We start from the raw sequence: 19,511 nt of genomic DNA, 5'->3' as shown, positions 1-19,511 counted from the left end.
ACTGTCTGGCCACTTAGACCTTCTGTATTCCCACAGCAGCTACTCTGCCTGATTTCCTATTGTCCAAACAGAATTGCTCCCTAATGTTCGGGCACTAACCTCAGAACCAGCTGTCCTGCCTCACATTGCTCTTCCCCCAGACCATCCTATGTGATCCCCTTAAATACATGTTCTTAAAAGCCTTGGGTGGCTGCCACCGTTGTCCTTGGAATCCTAGTCTGGAGAACACTCAAGGCCTTCCAAACTCTTTGACACACTCCCCAGTTCTAGTCAGATGTGGAAACACCAACCCCAGACAGGTATTTCTCAGCTCATTTCAGTGTGCTTGGCATATAATAAACACTTAATGTTAGTTTTCATTATTTTGCATTTAATATTGGAAGATAATATTCATAGTTACATAGTTCAAACACTAAAAGTATAGAAATGGATCGTTGAAATGTCTTCTACTTAATTCTCGGGCCCATCATCCCACCTCCCATTCCCCATCCCCCACACATTAAACTATTAAAATTAATTTCTTTTTTTTAAGATAAATGACAATATACATTGACCTACATGTTGCCTTTTTCTACTGAATACATCTTGGACATCTTTTTGCATCAATAGCTGAAGAGCTTGCTCATTTCTTTTTTTACAGCTGCATAGAAATTTTTATAGCTGCATGGACATATCATAATTAACCATAACTTAATTATTCCCCGATGATATACATTTATGTCCTTTCCAGGTTATAAACAAAGCAAATATCCTCATTCACACTGTATGCATGAAAACTTATTTGTAAAGTACGTCCCTAGAGGGAGAAGTAGGAAAGTGATTTATGCATTTGTAATTTTAATAGATACTGCCAAACTGTCCTACTTAGGGGACATATCGATTTCTACTTCCAACAGAAACAAATGAATCAACAGTTTCCCCACAGCCTTGCCAACACACTGTGGTATTAAACTTTTCATTTTTGCCTATAGATGGGAGAAATGGTGTTTTAGTGTAGTTTATTTTGCCTTTAAAAAAAAACGAGTGAGTGTGAGCATTTTTCAAATGTGTAAAGGCCATTTGTTTTTCTGTTTTGGCCGTTCATACCCTTTGCACATTTTAAAATTGTTCTGCGCTTTCCCTTATCAATTTACAGGTAGTGTATATGTTATGGAAATTAGCCCTTTTTCTGTTATACGAGATGCAAACATTTCCCCAGGTTTGTCATTTGTCTCTTGTTTACGGTGTTTTATTTCCTGCAGGTGTTGTTGATTCTGACATTAACTTGTCATTTTCTTTCATGCCATCAGGACTTTAAGTCATGTTATAAATGCCTTTCCCAGTCTGAGATGATATGAATTTTCCCTTATTTCTCCTAGAAGTCTGGTTCTTTGACTTCCCACATTTAAATCTTTGAGCCGTCTAGAATTTATCCTGGCCCATATTATGAGATAATGTTCCCCCCTTTTCCCAGATGGCCGCCAATTTATACCAACACCATTTATTAAGTTATCCTTATAATCCCCACTGCTTTGAAATGCCATCTTTACGTGCTAAAGTCCTGCATGCACCTGCCTCTATCCTTGGGCTTTCTAGTCTGTCTGGTTGGTTTGCTGATTGTTCATGTGCCAGGACCCATCTGTTCACATACTGAGCATAGCTGAAAATCAAGCAGGGCTGGCTTTCCCTCGCAGATCCTTCTTTCCAGAGATCTCTTTCCTATCAGCATTTACTGATTCTTTAAATGTGGTTTTCAGTAGTTAACAACAGCAACAACAAACGACAAACAACAAAAATCCTTCCTGTTGGATATTTTTTCGTGATCATATTAAGTTTATAAGTTAACTTAGGAAAACTTGATGATTTTGAATCTTACTCTCTAAGAATACAGTCAGTTCTACTTTTGTTCCATTCTACTCCTTTGTCCTGCAAGAACAGTTAGATTTTTGTCAAATGGGTTTTGTTATGTTCCTTCCTACGTATTTTATCCATTTGTTGCCAATGTGCATGGAGCCTTCTCTTTCACTATGTTTTCTCTTAGTATGTATGGAGACTTTTGGTTTCTGTATATTAATTTCACGGCTTGCGAGCTTAATGTGTTTTCTTATTTCTAGTGGTTTTTGTTTTTAATTGATTCTCTTGATTTTCCAAATAGTCATATAATCTACAAATAGGAAAGCCTTGCCTCCTCATTTACAATATTTATTCCTCCGGTATCTTTCTCATCTGGTTGCTTTATTTTATTTTTAAAGATTTATTTATTTTTGAGAGAGAGAGAGCCAGCATGGAGGTGAGGGGCAGAGCGGAAGGAGAGAGAATTTTCATTCAGACTCCCTGCTGAGCCCAGGGCTTGACCTGGGGCTCCATCTCGACACCTTGAGATCACGTCCTAAGGCGAAGACAGGAGTCGGCTGCCCCTACCAACTGTGCCACCCAGGCGCCCCATGTCTGGTTGCTTTAGATAGTACCTCCAGAACAGTGATAGTTAATGGAAATAGTACCAACCTGACCTTTTTCTAGCTTCAATAGGAGTTCCTAGTGTTTCCTCATTAAGCCCAGGCAGCCTTTTGGTCTAAGACTGACATCTTAAAAAAAAAAAACATGTTCATCAGTTTCTCTTTCATTAAGAATCTTTTAAAAATTCAGTACTGGAGATTAAATTGTGATAGGTGACTTTTCAGTATCTATGGAGCTGGTTATGTTTTCCCTGTAACTTACCAAAATGATGAATCATGCTAATAAATTTCACATTGAATTAGACTTGCATTCCCATACTAACTCCAATTAGTCTTCATACATTCCATCTATATATTTTATTTAGGATTTTTGCATCAATATTCATAAGATTGATCTATAGTTTTCTCTGTTTCTTATATAAATTCATCTTTTTAGATTTTCCCTCTCTTCTGGAGTTAGATTGGTAAATTCTGTTTTTCTTTTTTTTAAGATTTATTTATTTTAGGGAGAGAGAGAGCATGAGTGGGAGGGGCAGAGTGAGAGGGAGAGAGAATCTCATACAGACTCTGCACTAAACGTGGAGCCCCATGCAGAGCTGGATCTCACAACCCTGAAATCATGACCTAAGCCAAAATCAAGAGTCAGCCCTTAACCGACTGTGCTACCCAGGCACTCCAGTAAATTATGTTTTTCTAGACGTGGGATAATCTCATTCACATTTTTAAATGCATTGGCATGGAGCTCAGCAAAGGAGTCCTTTGGTCCTTTTAATTTTCAGTTTCTGTTGTTATTTCCCATCATCATTTCTCCTGTTGTGTACTTTTGATTTCTCTTTCCCTTGCCTAGATTAGGCAGAAGTGTGTTTTCAGAGAGCCAGCTTTGCTTTTACTTATTAGTTCTACTCTTTTTTTTTGTTTGTTTTTGAAATTACCGATTTCAACTTTAGTTTTCATTTTTATTATTTCTTTTGTACCTTCATGAACAGTATGCTGAATACATTTACTTTTATTTTTGTTTATTAATATAATTGTATAAGGACATGAATTTTCATCTAAACACAGCTTTGGCTTATCTCCAGTTCTGAAAGGTGGTATTCACATGCATCTTTCACCTTAGCTTTTGTTATTATTTATTGTAGAAGTCACTGGAGATTAAGGAAAGAAGTAAATTTGGGTCCTAGGATGGAGCTAGGTTAGGTGGGCCTTGAGTGGTAGGTGGTAGGTGGCAGGCTTTAGACTTGATGAAAATGGTATTAAGAAGCCATTGGAGGGACACCTGGGTGGCTTAGTTGGTTAGGCATCTGACTCTTGGTTTCCGCTCAGGTCATGATCTCATGGATTGTGGGATCAAGCCCCAAGTTGGCCTCCAAGATCAATGGGGATTCTGCTTGAGAGTCTCTCCCTCTGCCCCTCCCCCCACTCACACATGCTCTTTCTCTGTCTCTAAAATAAATAAATAAATCTTTTTATAAAAGCCATTGGAGATCTCTGGTTAGGAAAGTAATAAGATGTAAGTGTTGTTTTGAAAATATGAGCATCCACATATTAGTTATCTTATGTAGTACTTCATCTTTTCCAAAACCATTTTGGATAGGTAATGCCTTTTTTGACAAGAATGGAAAAAAGAAGTTGTCTGCTTCCTTCTAAATAGTGATGTGCTCCGATCATGTAAATGAACGCCTTTCCTGGAACCTCTCATGATTATTTATTTATTTATTTTTAAAAAGATTTTATTTATTTGAGAGCGAGAGAGTGCATGAGCGGGAGGCAGGGGCAGAGGGAGAAGCAGACTCTCTGCTGAGCACGGAGCTCAATTCGGGGGCTTGATTCCAGGACCCCGAGATCATGGCTTGAGCTCAAGTCAGATGCTTAATTGACTGAGCCACCTAGGCACCCCTTATGATTATTTTAAATGTCATACACTTAGCTGAAATCTTTTGTTACTGACTCTGGAGTTTCACATAGGAAGCACCTTTAAATTTGAAGTATATCCTAAAATTAATTAGACCACAAGCAATTATTCATTTCTACTATAGCACTTGATGTTATTTCTCATTTGGAATGTAGCTTTGCCTTCAACACTGTCTTATTTCTCTACTAGACTGTGAATTCCTTACATAAGTACAGTATGTTTTAAGTTCTAGGAGGTCAATTTGTATTTGTTAGTAATTTATTTTACTTAAAACTACTCATATAATTATAGAATTCTCACAATGTGCACATGCATGATTGAAATACTCCAAAATTATTATCTGCCTTGTCTTTATGTTATCCCTAATCATATTCAACATTTTCAGTTGTCTCATTATCCTAAATAATCTGTGCTTTATCCTGCTTTCTATTGTTAGAGCAACTAAATTAGTATGTATTGTACCATATCCATGATCTCTTTTATTTGATTTTTGTGTCAAGGGCTAATAATTCCCACCCCTACTGATTTTGTTGGGGCAAGGCAATATGACCATGAGAAACTATTTTCTAGACTCCTCCATGGGTAAGAGTAGCCATGGGAATAATTTCTGGCTGCTGGGATGTAGATAGAAGTTACTGAGCAGAACGTTCCTGCCTGGAATTTGGAGGTCAAGGCTGGAGGAGGAGGTTCTTGCATACGGAAATGATGGAAGGCCACAAAGTGTGAATAAGATGAGCCACCTAATTGCAGGGGGCAGCACAAAATGAAAGTGAGGGGCCCTTGTTCAACAGTTACTAATAATGAAAAAATGCCAGCAGCAGAGCATTAACCCTAGTGCTGGGCCCTTCTCGGCGTAGGGCCTAATGGGGCAGCACAGGTCCCATGCCCGTGAAGCTGGCCCTGGTGTGAAGGAGCCTGGGGCCCTGGGATGTCCTGGAGCTGCCATGTCAGCCGTGGACTGCTGTCTGCTCTTCCTCTAATGGAGAGGACAACCCCCTTCTTGTTTAAGGGGGTTATCTCAGTTTTCTGTTATGTGCCTCCCACAACTGATGTGTTGTGATTACCCTCATTTTGCAGATGATGAAACTGAGGCTCAGACAAATTTAGTACCTGGTTCTGGTAGGCCATTTGGGGTGTGGACTCAGGCCCTGCGAATTGGGTCATGTACTCTTGGATCAACACGGTGTCTTTCCTTTCCTACAGAGATGGTATCATTGTACATTTCCTTTTTCTGGCAAGACTTTGCACTCTGCAGGTTTGCTTGTCTCCCAGGGGCCCCTCTTTGTAGTCTATTAATAGGAGGAGGGCAGCACTTCATCCCACTGATTTTTCCTCCTTCACACTTAATTTGTTCTCTGGAATAGACAAGATGCAGAATCTCAGTCCAGATTTAAAATATGGCCCCAAAAAAGTGATTCACTTCCATCTCTAGCAAATGTTTATAGCTTATTCCTCTCGCTTTGCAGATAAAGAGTTAAGATCTTACATAATTCAATTAAAAAAGAAACTCAAAATATGTGAGATCCCATCCGATGTGGGTTTCTGTCTACTTGACCCTTCAAGAGGAAAGCATGTCCTGGCGGTCCTTCCAGTGAGATCCCAATCAGGAAAATGCAGCTAGAACTTATTCCTTTAATGGAGCATCAGGGTAAATAGGTGTTTATTGCCCTTGGACATTCTCAGCTATGATCATGGGAAGCGCTCTGGCCACTGTTAATTCTTTGATCAGCACACAAGCTATGGCTGCCACTTCACCTGCTTGGGGACCCCATGCGACACAGGTGTTGTATTTGCTAGACTCTGAGATGATTGCAGTTTGGCTGAGCTCCAGCATAAGCACCCAATCTTGGTTAACATCCACAGGTCAACATTCTGAACCACATCGTGGGTGGTGTTGGGGTGGGGGCGGACGCAGCATGTCTTCACAGGTAATCACAGTGCATCATGCGGGAGGCTGGCAATGGCATGTGGCAACCCACTTCTTTCCCTCTTTATAGGAGGAGAGAAAATTCTTTATCTTCCCCAAGAGGAAGAAATTCTAGTCTGTTCAGTCAGATTCCAGGGCAGTGAATGCTGGGTATTTCCCAGTAGGCACAATAACCGTACATGCTTCCTCTATTTCATTTGGTAAGAGGGCCAGGGTCCCTATTAAACTAGGCCCAGGAAGGAAATGCATGGATGCTGGGGAGGCCCAGTGGCTCAGAGGCTAGAGATCAGACCTGGATTTAGGTTGAAGCCCCTACTTAGCCCTTGACTTCCAAACTGACATTACCATACACCTTGTAACGGGGTGTCAGGCACACTTGTGATTGTCCCATTTGTGATTGTGTGGCCCTTGGGAGGTCCATGGAGGACAGGACTCTGGTGTTCCTGGGTCCTTCACTAGAGCATAATTTTTTTTAAAAATTTAAATTCAATTAGCCAACATATAATACATTTTTAGTTTTAGATGTAGTGTTCAATGATTCATCAGTTGCGTATAACACCCAGTGCTCATCACATCACGTGCCCACCTTAGAGCACCATTTTAATATCCAAATCTTACCATAAGCTTGGGCCCTCTGGTTATGGTGAAGTATTAAAAATTGTTGGCATAGGGGCGCCTGGGTGGCTCAGTTGGTTAAGCGATTGCCTTCGGCTCAGGTCATGATCCTGGAGTCCCGGGATCGAGTCCCGCATCGGGCTCCCTGCTCAGCAGGGAGTCTGCTTCTCCCTCTGACCCTCCCCCCCCCATGTGCTCTCTCTCCGTCTCTCATTCTCGCTCTCTCAAATAAATAAAATCCCCCCCAAAAATTGTTGCCATAATGAAGGTCTCATGAAGTACTAGTCTGTGAAACTTAGTGTAAGGGTTGAACGGTGTCCTTTCCCACCCTCCATTCATTTGTTGAAGTCCTAACTCATAGTATGTCAGCATATGGCTATAAAGAGGTAAAATGGATCACTAGAACCCTAATCCAGTTTGACTGGTGGTGTCCCTCAAGAAAGGGAACTTTGGGGATAGATATACATAGAGGGAAGACAATGTAGATACCCAGAGTGATAGCTGGGTTCGAGCAAGGAGAGAAGCCTGGAACGGATCCTTCCTTGCAGCCCTCATAAGGAACCAACCTGCTGCTGCCTTGATTTCAGTTCTAGCCTCCAGCACTGTGAGACAATACATTTCTATACTTCAAGTTATTTGTTTGTGATATTTTGTTATGGTAGCCCTAGCCAACTGATGGGCTTGGCCAGCAGCCTGGGCAATCCTAAAAACCATGGATAGATGTGGGAAGACCACTCTGCAATATTTGAAGTAGTCACCGCACCTATTCCTCCACTGTTCAAAGACAGGAGTATTAATGACATTTGCTTGACTGCAAGATGCTCATAAATGTTTGCCAGCAACTGTACTACTTGGAATAGGGAGAAGACTTCAGTCTCACACCTGCTTTTTTTTTTTTAAATAAGGACATTTGGGACAGGTTTTTTGTGATCTGAGTTTGGTCACACAGAGGTCAGATCAGTGTGGTAAAGTGGAATCGATTGGAGGCTTCCAAGTCTTATTTATTGATGAGAATTCTGATTCTCAATAGGAAGTTGCTATGCTTGTTTTAGTTCTGAAATAAAACAGTGCTTGGCACACGGTAGATGGTAAAAATTAGTTATATCACTATTCGTGTCCAACTCTGGAAAAGGATTGCTTTTTTGAAGTTAGCAGTCAGAGGGGAGTGTCTATCCCTTGAAATCTGTACACTTTTGGTGTGCCTAATAAAGTATTTCCAATGACATTTTGTGGTCTGAGCATGTTGCCTTGAGCAATCTGGGTTACATTTTTAACTTTTTACCACATTATCAATAAATCTCCTTTGAAAAGAATAATAGACCTTCACCATCTGGTGGTTGTCCGATGCAAAAATATTTCTTGAATAAATCAAAAACACAGTGTTTTATGAAAGAGGTTGATAAAATAAGGAAAATAGAAATCTAGTATCTCCAAGGTACTAGGTAAATATCTTAATCATTGAGCATTAAAGTTCTAATATATGACAGATATTTTACCATTATGTTTGTGAATAAGCAACCTGAGCATCATAAAAATAAGGTTTGTAAAGGTACTGAAGAGTTTAATTCAGTAACGGGAAATATTATATTACCCTGTATTTGCATACTAAATTTTTTTACCATCTTTTTGTTTTAAGATTTCATTTATTTGTTTGAGAGACAGAGAGAGAGAGCGAGAGAGAGAGAGAGAGAGAGAGCACGAGAGGTGGGGGGAGGGGCAGAGAGAGAGAGGGAGAAGCAGGCTCCCCGCTGAGCAGGGAGCCTGATGCGGGGCTCCATCTCAGGACCTTGGGATCATGACCTGAGCTGAAGGCAGATGCTTAACTGCCTGAGCCACCCAGGCACCCCCTGCATTCTGAATTTTCTGGCCTCTGAGTTACTATTGAAAAAATGGCTTCAAGTAGGTACTTTTTATGAATTTGCAAACCACTGGAGAACTGGATTTGTCTTTTTTTCTAAAGACAAGATCCCAGCCTGCCTATTAATCTAGGGTAATGAATATATATTTAATAAATGTTGTTGAATGAACCAATGTGTGAGTGCTTTTCTTGGGTTTCTATAGAATCAAGAGAGAGAAGGCAACATATCAGTAAAGAATAAACATTTTTACTTTGAAACAAGGAAGGCAATTTACTGTAGTGAGATTACATTGAAATTCTATATATGATCCCCAATGCGTATAAAGTAATTTCCTGCACACTGTTGGAGAAGACAAAACTGAGTCACAAAGAAACTCAAAGTGCTATAAATCAGATAATATTGATGTATTGCATTTTTACTCATCTATCCAAATTGAAAATGAGATGATTTAAAGGACACATTTAAGTGTTTTTCATAAATTTTAACGATGGCTTTTTCATTTCCTGGAGTTTGTAATGCCTTTGATAACTCCAAACACTGAAGTCTATTCCTTGCAGTCTGCTCCTTTTCCTTGTGAGTAGGTATCACAAAGCTGCTTACTGGAGTAAACTTCTAATAGATTTAAATGTTTTCCCCTAAATGGAGTTTGTGGAAAATATGAAAAATGGCATGATATTGGAGGCAACAAAAAAATAGAAGAAAAATTATTTTTGAACACTAACCAATAGAAAAGTGCCCCAGGAGGCAGAGAACAGCAGTGCCATTGACCACAAGTTCACAAACAAATATACACATACCCATCTAGACATCTTTGCCCTTAACACCTTATCTTCAGTACATCTCATACACTTGCTACATGTTGCACAAATTCAGGCACACACAGACACTGCCTGAGTGCCCTTGCATAGCTAGCCCCACTGAGGAGGGCTCTACACAGCTTCTCTAAAGGAGCTTATTCTCGACTTTTTTGAAAACAGAGTCTAAAGCAGTTCTTCATACAGTCATGCATTTACAGAGATACCACAAGCCACGTCATGGTGTCTGGTCTGCCTTCCTAAATGTAGGATTCTTTAGCATATTGGAGTTGGTCAGCCTCAAAGACCGGCTGACTACATCGCCGCACGAAGTGGTCCAGCTTAGTCTTCTGATTTGACTCAGATGTCGTTCTTAGCCGGTGCAGCTCTGGTCTCCCTGTGATAGTCACTTGTCCTGTCGTTTCAACAGAAGCATGGACAGTCCTGCTCTGTTTCCAACTCTCAGTCCTGGGAGATAGTCTGTGCCTGTCAAGTGGCTCTTGACTGCATATATCTCTTGAATTCCCTCCGTGGTGAAAAGGTAGGAGAGGTGGTAGTTGAGTGTCCCAGCTGAGCATTCTAGCCCTCATGCTGCCAACTGTTTGGCTCCCGTAGGCCGAGAGGTCCAATGCCTGGCACCGAATGGCCTCTTCATAAGATGGTGGACTCCCAGGGGTCCTCTGATCCACTTGCTGGAACACATCCTCGACTGAGAGGGCATAGGATCTGGAGCTAAAGTCTAGAGCTGTTTGGCCCTGGATTTCAGACAAGTTCTCTTGGATGATTCGCCCAGCAAGCTGGCTTTCTTTTTTAAAGACTTTCTTTACTTGGTCTCTTGTAAAGCCTTTGGATTTCACAGACACACAGCTGGGGGTTTTGGTCAACACTCTTTTGTGAGAGGCAAAAGAGAATGACATGGAATGTTTTTTAATCTCTCTGTTGGGCTTACTTTTCTCTGCCTTTGTGAAAGACTGATGTCTGGTGAAGAAATTTCTTTTGGGACTGGAAGGAGAAACCACAGGGGAGCTGTCAGAGGAAGCATCCAGAGAGCCACTGGAGGAGGCTTTGGGCGCCAGTCCCCACAGTAACCCCAAACCCTGAGTCGAGTTCTTCACCTTCAGGTCCTGTGGCCTCTGAGTTTTGCCTTCAACTGCAGGAAACACCTCCTCTGGAAATGGGTCTTCAGCTTCCTCACCTTCCAAACAAGCCCCTGCCTGGGCCATGGTGAAGTCATCCTCACTTCGTGTTAGTTTTTGGTGAGTTTTCTGGCTCTCGAGGCTCTCCTGTGAGGATGACATGCAGGGCTCTGAGTAGCTCCTGTCTGGTTCCCTGAGGGAGTTTTTCAGCCTGGCTACAGTGCTGACAATGGGCTCTGGCCTCAACTCCCAAGTGAGCTGCAGGCCTCTGGGCTCCCAGCCGGCAGCCGTCTCCAAGGGCACCTGGGGCTGCCTGTTTGGGCATCTGATGGCACCACTGGATTCCACGTCAGGATCATTGCTGTCATAGGCTGAGTCATTCTGCAGTGTTGACATGTCTGGAAGAAGTTAAGGGACAGTTGAGTTTCTGGGTCAGTTTTTCTGAGAAATAAACTTTAGTACCATTCACCCTACTTGTAGCACGTATGGCGCTAGGTAAGCTGGTGAAGCTACCCTGGGGCTTGATACGAGAGAAATCTGTCACATTAAAATTTTGTTTCTTTCTTAGCTTGAGGTGCAGAAGAGAAGTAGGAAAAGGAAATACGAGTGAGACAATGAGAATGAGAAAAGAGACAAAACATTTCGTTGAACATTTGTTGATCTTAAATTTAAAAATTAATCCTTTGGATGGCTCTTTGATGGGATCCATTCCATTTTAATGGACCCGTATCCCGTTATGTGGAAACAACCCTCTAGCTAAAGGTAACTCAGTAAAATTAGCAATTCTTTATGATTCAGAAAGAAGCTGAAGGCGTGTCAGCGGAATGAGGAGGCTGCAGGAAAATTTGAGAGCAAGTTTCCATGTTAATGGCATCCTATGAATTTGATTTGGTGACTTGTGCAGGTAACTTGTGCTTCAAATGCCAGAGATACTTTACGTTACTGGCATGGACTGGCAGACTGGAAAGGACATCCCCCCACAATCATAATCAGTCAAGAACACATTTGGTACCTGAACTGTCAGTGTGTTCCAGGGAGTCATCAGAAGCAGTACTGGAATGTGCCGGAATGTTCTCCCCAAATATTTCCAAGCAGTTATCGATGAGGAATTCCACCAATGTTTTAACCTGTGAGGAAAAAGAAGCAACTTGTCAGCCTAAAGACATCTTTCATTCTCTTAAGGGAAGAGGGGAAGGAATGGGGATATAATGAGGGTCCACTGTTAGGGAGGCGCCAAAATGAGCATATGAGATCTTTATGTTTTTGAAAAGAACATACAGAAAATTGGTAAAAATCATATATATTGAAGTTATTTTTGAGACATGCATTTTTTGAGAATTATAAAAAAACCCTCTAACTAAAATTTTCACTTAAGTAAGGAGTTTCCCAAACTGATAGTTGGACTGACAGAGTGCAATGCACAGATGAAAAAAACCCAACCAAACAAAGGGGCTTTTCTATCCTAGGAGGCAGTGAGACTTAGTCGTAACAAAGGACACCTTTGAAATCCTACGAGACAGGATTGTTCCGTTTCATTAAATGAATAAATCTAAGAGAGCAGAACTATGACAAAAGCCTTTTGCATCTCATATTTCACTGTGAGCTTGAGTCAGCCAGAGAGACTCGGAGGCATTTTATCACTTGGCTTTTTCGAACAAATGGTGAGATCATACATTGGGAGTTTCTCAGACAGACACGGGAACAAACCTTGTTGTTCAAGTCTTTCTGGGCTTCGAAAGACAGGTATCGGTCATTCTCTCGGGTCAGCATGTTGGGTCCGATGCAGATAGCTAGATTGCTGGCGTCCATCTTACTGATCTCAGAGTTCTTGCTGATCAGGTAGAGCACGGAGATCAGGTGCTTGAGCAGCAGGAGGTTGGGCCGGGGGAGCTTATCTGCAACCCTGGAATGAAGTTCAGGAAAGCTGGTTTTAGAGGATTAATGTTCTATCTCAGTTTTAGTGTAGCAAGTTGAAAATTTCTGCCTAACCCAGACTTCCTTCAAAATGAGGAAGGTGCATTTTCATCAGTAAGATTGTGAAACGTTCATTCAGACACTTCCAGTGGCAACTGATGTGGAATGAAACTGGTTAACCACGAGATCTTCAAGACCTAAGACACTGGTTCTTTATAATTAGGACACCAATAACACAGCCCTTTACTATTTGTATAGATCTTACATTGGGAATCCTTAACTTCTACAACAAACTCCATAGTCGAATACATTTTGAAAACTGCTTTGTAGAACAATCGTGTGGCCAGGCAGAATGTCTTTCTAACACTGCAAGACTGGTATTTTGGGAGCACGATCAGTTGCCTTTCTTGATCTGTGATCATCACCCAAAGATGACCCATTTTTATGCCATTCCGAGACATCTTTATGGAGAAGAAATCAGTTTCTAAGGGCATGTTTGTAAATATGGTCAGGTCAGCACTTCAACGGGAACATTGGTACGAATGATAATAAATGAGATGTGTAAAGCCTCACTTTTTCAAAATATGCAATGGTAACTCTAAGATAGGGACTGTTTTCACTTCTCATAAGAAGTTACTATTATGCAAGAGCTTAGTGCCTTTAAGGAGAAACTTGTGGTAATCTTAGGCTTTTCAATTTGGGACGGATACTCTAATGCCTTCAATTCAATAACTATTTCACTAGAAATATTTAGCCGCATGGGACAGTCATAACAAAGAGACAGACTTTCATAGCATTTGGCAAAAGTGCTGAGATTTTGAAATTAGGGGTTTGAGATCGTCTAGTTGCTAACAGGTTACAGTTTCATTTACAAAGGTAATCGTTTTTGTTGTCTTTGGAATTTGTTTTTATAGAGTTTTCATTTCGGTTAATTAGAAGAATATGAAATCTTTAAGCAAAAGAAGAAGAAGAATATGAAATATGCTGTGGAATTTTACGATCAAAGCAATCCCTTCCGGATTGTTCTCCTGTGCTTTAAGGGATGTTTTACGGGGGAATTTTTGCCTCGCCTGACACTAATCTATTAGGTTAAGGATAACCCCACATTCCTACACTTGGCCACCTAGCCTGTTTTGAGGCTTCCATCTATGGTTTTGTCTCATACCTTCTTGAACTACTTATGTTTTAGACTCTTCCATCTCTTGGGGTTTGTGAATATTGAAGTTCACTTTCTACTCTTTGAAAAAGCGCTTCCTCTCCTTTGGCTAAAACTACTTTAAAAGGAATGTCCAGGGTACCTCGTGATTTTTATTCTGGGAGTAGACATATAATTCCACTCTGATTCCCTAAACACGTCAATGTTCCTGAAACACTCAGAGAACTGTGTGAAGAATCAGAAGATGGAGACTGTGTGGGCCTGGACTCTGGCAACGACTCTGGCCACTTACTGTTTCAGGGCCTCAGTTCTGTCCTCCTCATTCTGCCTCTCTAGAGCGTCCATCCATTCCTCAAACAGGTCACATGAAAGTAGCTTCTGTGGGATGCTTCTGAGGAAGTCCTGAAGGGTGAAAGGGGGATGGTTGGGCCCGGTTAGGTTACATCATGCGCTGGCGTCTTCATCTTCCCCTTGTCTGGTCCAGCCCAGGGACCCTCTGATCATCCTACCACAGGCTGCGCGCCGCCTTCCTTCCTGCATTTGAACACTCTTAGGGAAATCTCTCGTAGCAATATCCTGACAATGGACAGAGTAAGGCCGTCCTCTGAGGGGCTCCCAGCTTCAGGAGCATGGACTTGGCCTTTTCTCATAAGAATTTGAGGAGAATGTACTGTATCATTGTCTGTTGGAATCTGAGATTGCAGACACAGAGATGTTTATATAAGAAAGTAAAAGGCTTCACTAAAAAACTTAAACTCCAAGATCAGTTTACTTTGATTTTTAGGGAGAAGGGCCTGTTTCTTATTCCCGGAGACAAAGTGTCCGAGCCCACTGGCAGATTATTGGTGGCAATGCCGGGACCTCACCTTAAAGACCACAGCCAGAAGGTGCACAGGGAGACTTTTCAGATCTACCACGCCTCCCGAGTTGAGCTCCTCCTTGAGCTCTTTGCGGGCTTTCTCATTGGCTGCTTTCCTGAAGATCCCTTCCGTGGAAGGTCCTTTAAGGCACAGAATAGTGAGAATATCCTGTAGGAAAGAGATGTAGGGATAGGAAAAGGTTACCCTTACTTTGAATACGTGAAACCATATGAGGCTACAACTACATGAAGAATCGATGTTTCGGTATTAAAACAGTGCATGTGAACGGTAGCAAACCTCACCCGTCATAGATAATCCTCTCCATAAAAGATAGGTCTCTGTGATACCAACATGGTCTTTACAAGAGACCATGCCTGCCGGGTTTTCACAGCCCCGTTGCTACTGACCTCCTCCCTCCACTCTGCTATTTTTCTAAGAGGAGGTAAGTTGCGAATGCTCTAATTTTGTACGTTCTAAAATTATTTCTGGTCTCTCTCCTTTCAAGTCATTCTAAATAAACGCTGGATTTCTGATCATATACTTTATACCCCATCTCTATCCATTGACTTCTCAGAAGCTACACATCTTTTAGCATTCTTAACTCCACAAAATCAGGAGGATGGAGGGATGGATTTCTAGAATGTAAGCAGTTAGGTAGTCTCCTGACTGCACTCATATGTGGAAACACTATTTCCAAAAGTGGAAAAACCTAAAGATTGGCCCCAACAAGTTTAGCATGAGAATGATATTTAGAGCTCCCAAGGATGTTTCACATCGGACAAAAACCTGAAGTAGATTTGCGAGTACGTGCACCTACCTGAATGGGTCTGGGGAGCATGTCATCCTCACCACAGATGATTGACAAGGGCTGATCAAATAGTGATGTTTTTAATTCAGGTTCTGAAGCCCCAGAAAAATCTGACACAGCAGAAAGCCTTCTCATGAGAAAGGGCCAGGACAGCACCTTCTTTCTTTTCTTAATTTCTACAGCCAGGAAAACAAGGCAAAGAGAAAAATTAGATTCATAATTGTTAAATTATTAAATAATTATTAAAATAATTAATAAAGATCCATATAAGACCATGGATATTGTCAGCCACATAATGTCATCTATGGTATGCCACGGGGGTGGGGGTGGGGAATAATTTTGAAAAACTGAGAAAGCAAAGGGCATGAATTTTAATCTAGAAAAATGAACCCGAAAAGCAAACACATGGTCACCAGAGCAACCGGCCCCTAAATATCAACACCCAGGTTCCTCAAAGTCTCCACCTTTCCTGTTTTTACTCTTCGCTGGCTGTTTGCTACAGAAAATCAGCAAAACTAGCCGAGCAGATCACAAACAACCATCTTCATATATTGACCTTAATAACTATGGTGGGTTTTTCTGATGCGAAATAGATTATTTTAATTTTCTCCTTTGACTGGCAGAGGAAACAAAACTTAAAAGGAGAGGAAGTGACTTGCTCAAGATCTTTTTTTAAACTGAAGTTTAGTTGACACAGAATGTTACATTAGTTTCAGTCACGATGGGAGACAATATGGAGTTTCCTCAAAAAATTAAAACAGAAATACCATATGATCCAGTCATTAAACTAGGTTTTACCCAAAGAAAAAGAAAACATTGATTCAACAAGATTATGTGCATCACTATGTTTATTGCAGCATTATTTACAATAGCCAAGAAATGGAAGCAACCAAAGTGTCCACTGATAGATGACTGAATAAAGAAGACGTGGTCTATAAATACGGCGGAATATTACTGAGCCATAAAAAAGATTGGAATCTTGCTCCAGACCATTTTGAATGCCCTTAGCGGCGCGGGCCAGTACACCCCTGCAGCCACACTAGCACCAACTAGCCACTAGAGGGAGCTACAACAGGCTGCAGTTCTCTTAAGGATTCCTCCAGCGGCCCCCCTCCCCCCTCCCTCCCCCCCTCTCCCCCCCCCCCCCGCCCTGGGTGGGGGTTGCTTGAGGACAAGGGCTGGCACAAATTGCCTCAGTTAGGCTTGAACCTAGACCAGGAAATTGGGAATTATCACGAAAACATTAGTGAGATGTTCTATCTTTGCAAAATCCTGAAGACGTGTGTGCAATGGATATCGCATCTCACGCGTTCCTTCCTTTCTATTCTCCCGTTTTCCTTCTCTTCTTTTCCCCTACATATAAAAGTTCTATTTTCTAATGCACTGCAGTAGGTTTCCACACTGGCGAGTGGGAGAGGATGGCTGGAGAAGGGGCTGGTCCCTTACAGTTCAGAACTGGGTCGCGGTTATGTAATACAAAACACATTACGAAAACGGTTCAAGAGTGAATGGTGGGTTCCTGGGAATTGGAGATCAGCACCAATTGCTTCATGGGTTCTTACATTCATTCTTCATTAGAGAAGGAAGAAAAGGGAAAAGGAACTGTCTGCTTTTTATATGTATGCCTACTTTAATTGTCAAAACAGAAGTGGCTAGGAGATCTGACCCCACTAAAAACTCCTCGGAAAGCTGGGGGCTTGGCTGAAGGAAGGATCTTTCCTGTCAGAGTGCTCTGATGCTCTAGTGAGCGGGAGTCTGCTGGCCATTTAAGTGTTAATGTTCTGCGGTCTTTAGAAGAACACTTAAAAAAAGAAATTCCTAGTAGGGTAAAGTACTGTGGTTTTGCAAACCAAGAACATTTGTTGTTAGTACTTACATAAAAGACCAGTATGTTTTCAAAACTCACCAATTAGCTGGCAAATATTATCTTCACTCTCACATGATGCCAACAGAGGATGTTCCTTGATATTGTCCTAAAAATATATTTATTTTCGTTAAAAATGACTGAAGAGATATACCCAGTCTTTCCCCACAAAATACATGGACAACATTTTATTCACATTAAAAATTAGCCAGTAAAGTCCAATGATCTTTTTCTAGCTTCTAGAATCAGTAATAAAGTCTTGATTGTCATCATATAAGGTCCCAATTAATGTATTTAATTAACTACCTTTAGGATGTTAATTTTCTACTCTGATAATTATACAATCCAAACAATACTCCATAAAAACAGAAAGTTTTCCATGTTCTCACAGTGCAGATGAAAAGTTTTAAAAATTGCCCTCTTACCTCTGACTGACATTCGATCAATGTCTCCATATTATTGGCACTTAGTGTTTTTGACTGAAAGAGAAAAAATTAAATTAGGTAAAGATCGTTTGACTATTACCTCTGGAAAATATGAATTAAGAAATATAAGAGGGGTACGTACAGCATTGCAGTTGCTTATCAACTTCATTAGATTTTGGGCTGACTGTCCAGGGATGAATTTAGCTCCGTGTGGCCTTAGCCCTGCCTGTGAGAAATCATATGGGAGAGAGTGAGGAGGGAGACACATGATAAGTTGGCCAATTTCGGTGCCAAAACACAAAATCTGAAACTATTAGATAGAAAAGTTTTCATTTGACGTCTGTGATATGTTTCCAGGTGTCTTCGGCTACTAAGGACGCACCTGAACACACTTATTTCTAAATTTTTTAAACCCAATATCTTTACCACGACAAACTTTGTTATTCATTTATTCCATTCCCATCAAGAGATAATCTAACAATCATATGATAACTAACGTTTTTTGGGGGGAGGAGCTCACGTTGTCAGGTACTGTATTATGTGCTCTGCATGGATTAGCTCCTCTAACCCCCAGAGGAAAAACCTTATTCCCAGGATGCTACTTGCAGTAAACATAAAACAAAGTTAACGTTGACAGAATTCCTATACCGAAAGAGTGCAGGCTTCACACTGAAGGAAAGCTTTCAGTGCTCAGCGTCTTTAACATTATTTGCTGCATGTTTTGGGGTACAGCTGTTTTCTGTTGGAGGTGCACTCAAAGACCAGTGATTTGCCAGCTAGCTAATTTTCCAGTTGTGTTAATTTATGGTACTCACCCTCGGAGGGCCTCCAGCCAGGGTTCTCTTATCTCCGGGGAACGGTGCAAAATGGGAGAGACAGCATAACACTCTGCTCCTACTAATCCACCGATAGAGAGAGGAAGACTGAACTGCTCTAACTTCACGTGTTCTGCATTATAAACAAGAAGGGGCGGGCAGGTGGAAATTCAGAATATTACTGGGACCGGAAAGAACATCATGGGTTGTCACCCAGACATAGCTAGCCAGATACTGTGGGGAGCTCTCACTTCCTCATTCCTTTTAGGGCAGCTCTGGTTCTTTTTCTTCTTCTAACACTTCAAAGTAAAAAAAAAAAAAAAAAAATCTATAAACTAGTAAGGGTGGAAAAGATGACATATGGCCCATAGGTGACGGCTCTGATTAATGTCACAGGTGGGATGTATGAATAAGAAATTGTGTTATTCTGTGATAAATATAATTTTCTTTTGTAAAGTGGTGATTTCAGGTGCCCTTATTTTGTATCCTGTTTGGGTGCTGTCTCCCCTCCCACCCACCATCCACTCCGTTCATCAGTCACCACCATACATTGCCTGGCAACTCTCTGGGTGCAGGATGCTCTGCCTCTAAGAAGTCCTAGACACACTGCCTCATTTGATAAATGGTCACCATCAGTTTCCTTTGGAATTAGGAAGAGTCCACTAAAGTCACCTGCCAAGATAATAACCCCCTTCTCCTTTCTCTAACTCCTAGTTAAAATTGTTAATACTTAATTTGTAGTTTGACCATCTCTAGTCCTGACATGGAAAGAAAACCAAAAATTCCTTTTAAAAAATATTTTATTTGTTTATTTGAGAGAGAGAGAGAGAGCACAAGCAGGGGGAGGAGGTGCAGAGTGGCAGAGGGAGAGGGAGACGCACACTCCCCGCTGAGCAGGGAGCCCGACGTGGGGCTCAATCCTGGGACTTTGGGATCACGACCTGAGCTGAAGGCAGACACTTAACCCACTGAGCCTCCCGGGTACCCACCA

General features: G+C 41.4%; 1 protein-coding gene across 1 annotated transcript; it reads right to left on the bottom strand.

The window, feature by feature from the left end:
* Nucleotides 1-8,974: 8,974 nt before the first annotated feature.
* TAGAP (T cell activation RhoGTPase activating protein) lies at nucleotides 8,975-18,667 on the bottom strand. The gene is made up of 10 exons (XM_028103289.2): nucleotides 18,521-18,667; nucleotides 17,848-17,931; nucleotides 17,706-17,759; nucleotides 17,323-17,389; nucleotides 15,426-15,592; nucleotides 14,615-14,776; nucleotides 14,041-14,150; nucleotides 12,386-12,581; nucleotides 11,691-11,805; nucleotides 8,975-11,076 (listed from the first exon to the last, which is right to left on the bottom strand). Exons 2-10 carry the CDS (start codon nucleotides 17,872-17,874, stop codon nucleotides 9,803-9,805), a joined length of 2,172 nt encoding a protein of 723 aa, XP_027959090.2. The 5' UTR covers nucleotides 17,875-17,931; nucleotides 18,521-18,667; the 3' UTR covers nucleotides 8,975-9,802.
* Between the last annotated feature and the right edge of the window lie 844 nt (nucleotides 18,668-19,511).

This window comes from Eumetopias jubatus, unplaced genomic scaffold, assembly GCF_037043125.1.
Source record: "Eumetopias jubatus isolate StellerSeaLion01/CBP00866 unplaced genomic scaffold, mEumJub1_p1.0 scaffold_6, whole genome shotgun sequence".
NCBI lineage: Eukaryota > Metazoa > Chordata > Mammalia > Carnivora > Otariidae > Eumetopias > Eumetopias jubatus.
This window is presented reverse-complemented; position numbering and strand designations above follow the sequence as displayed.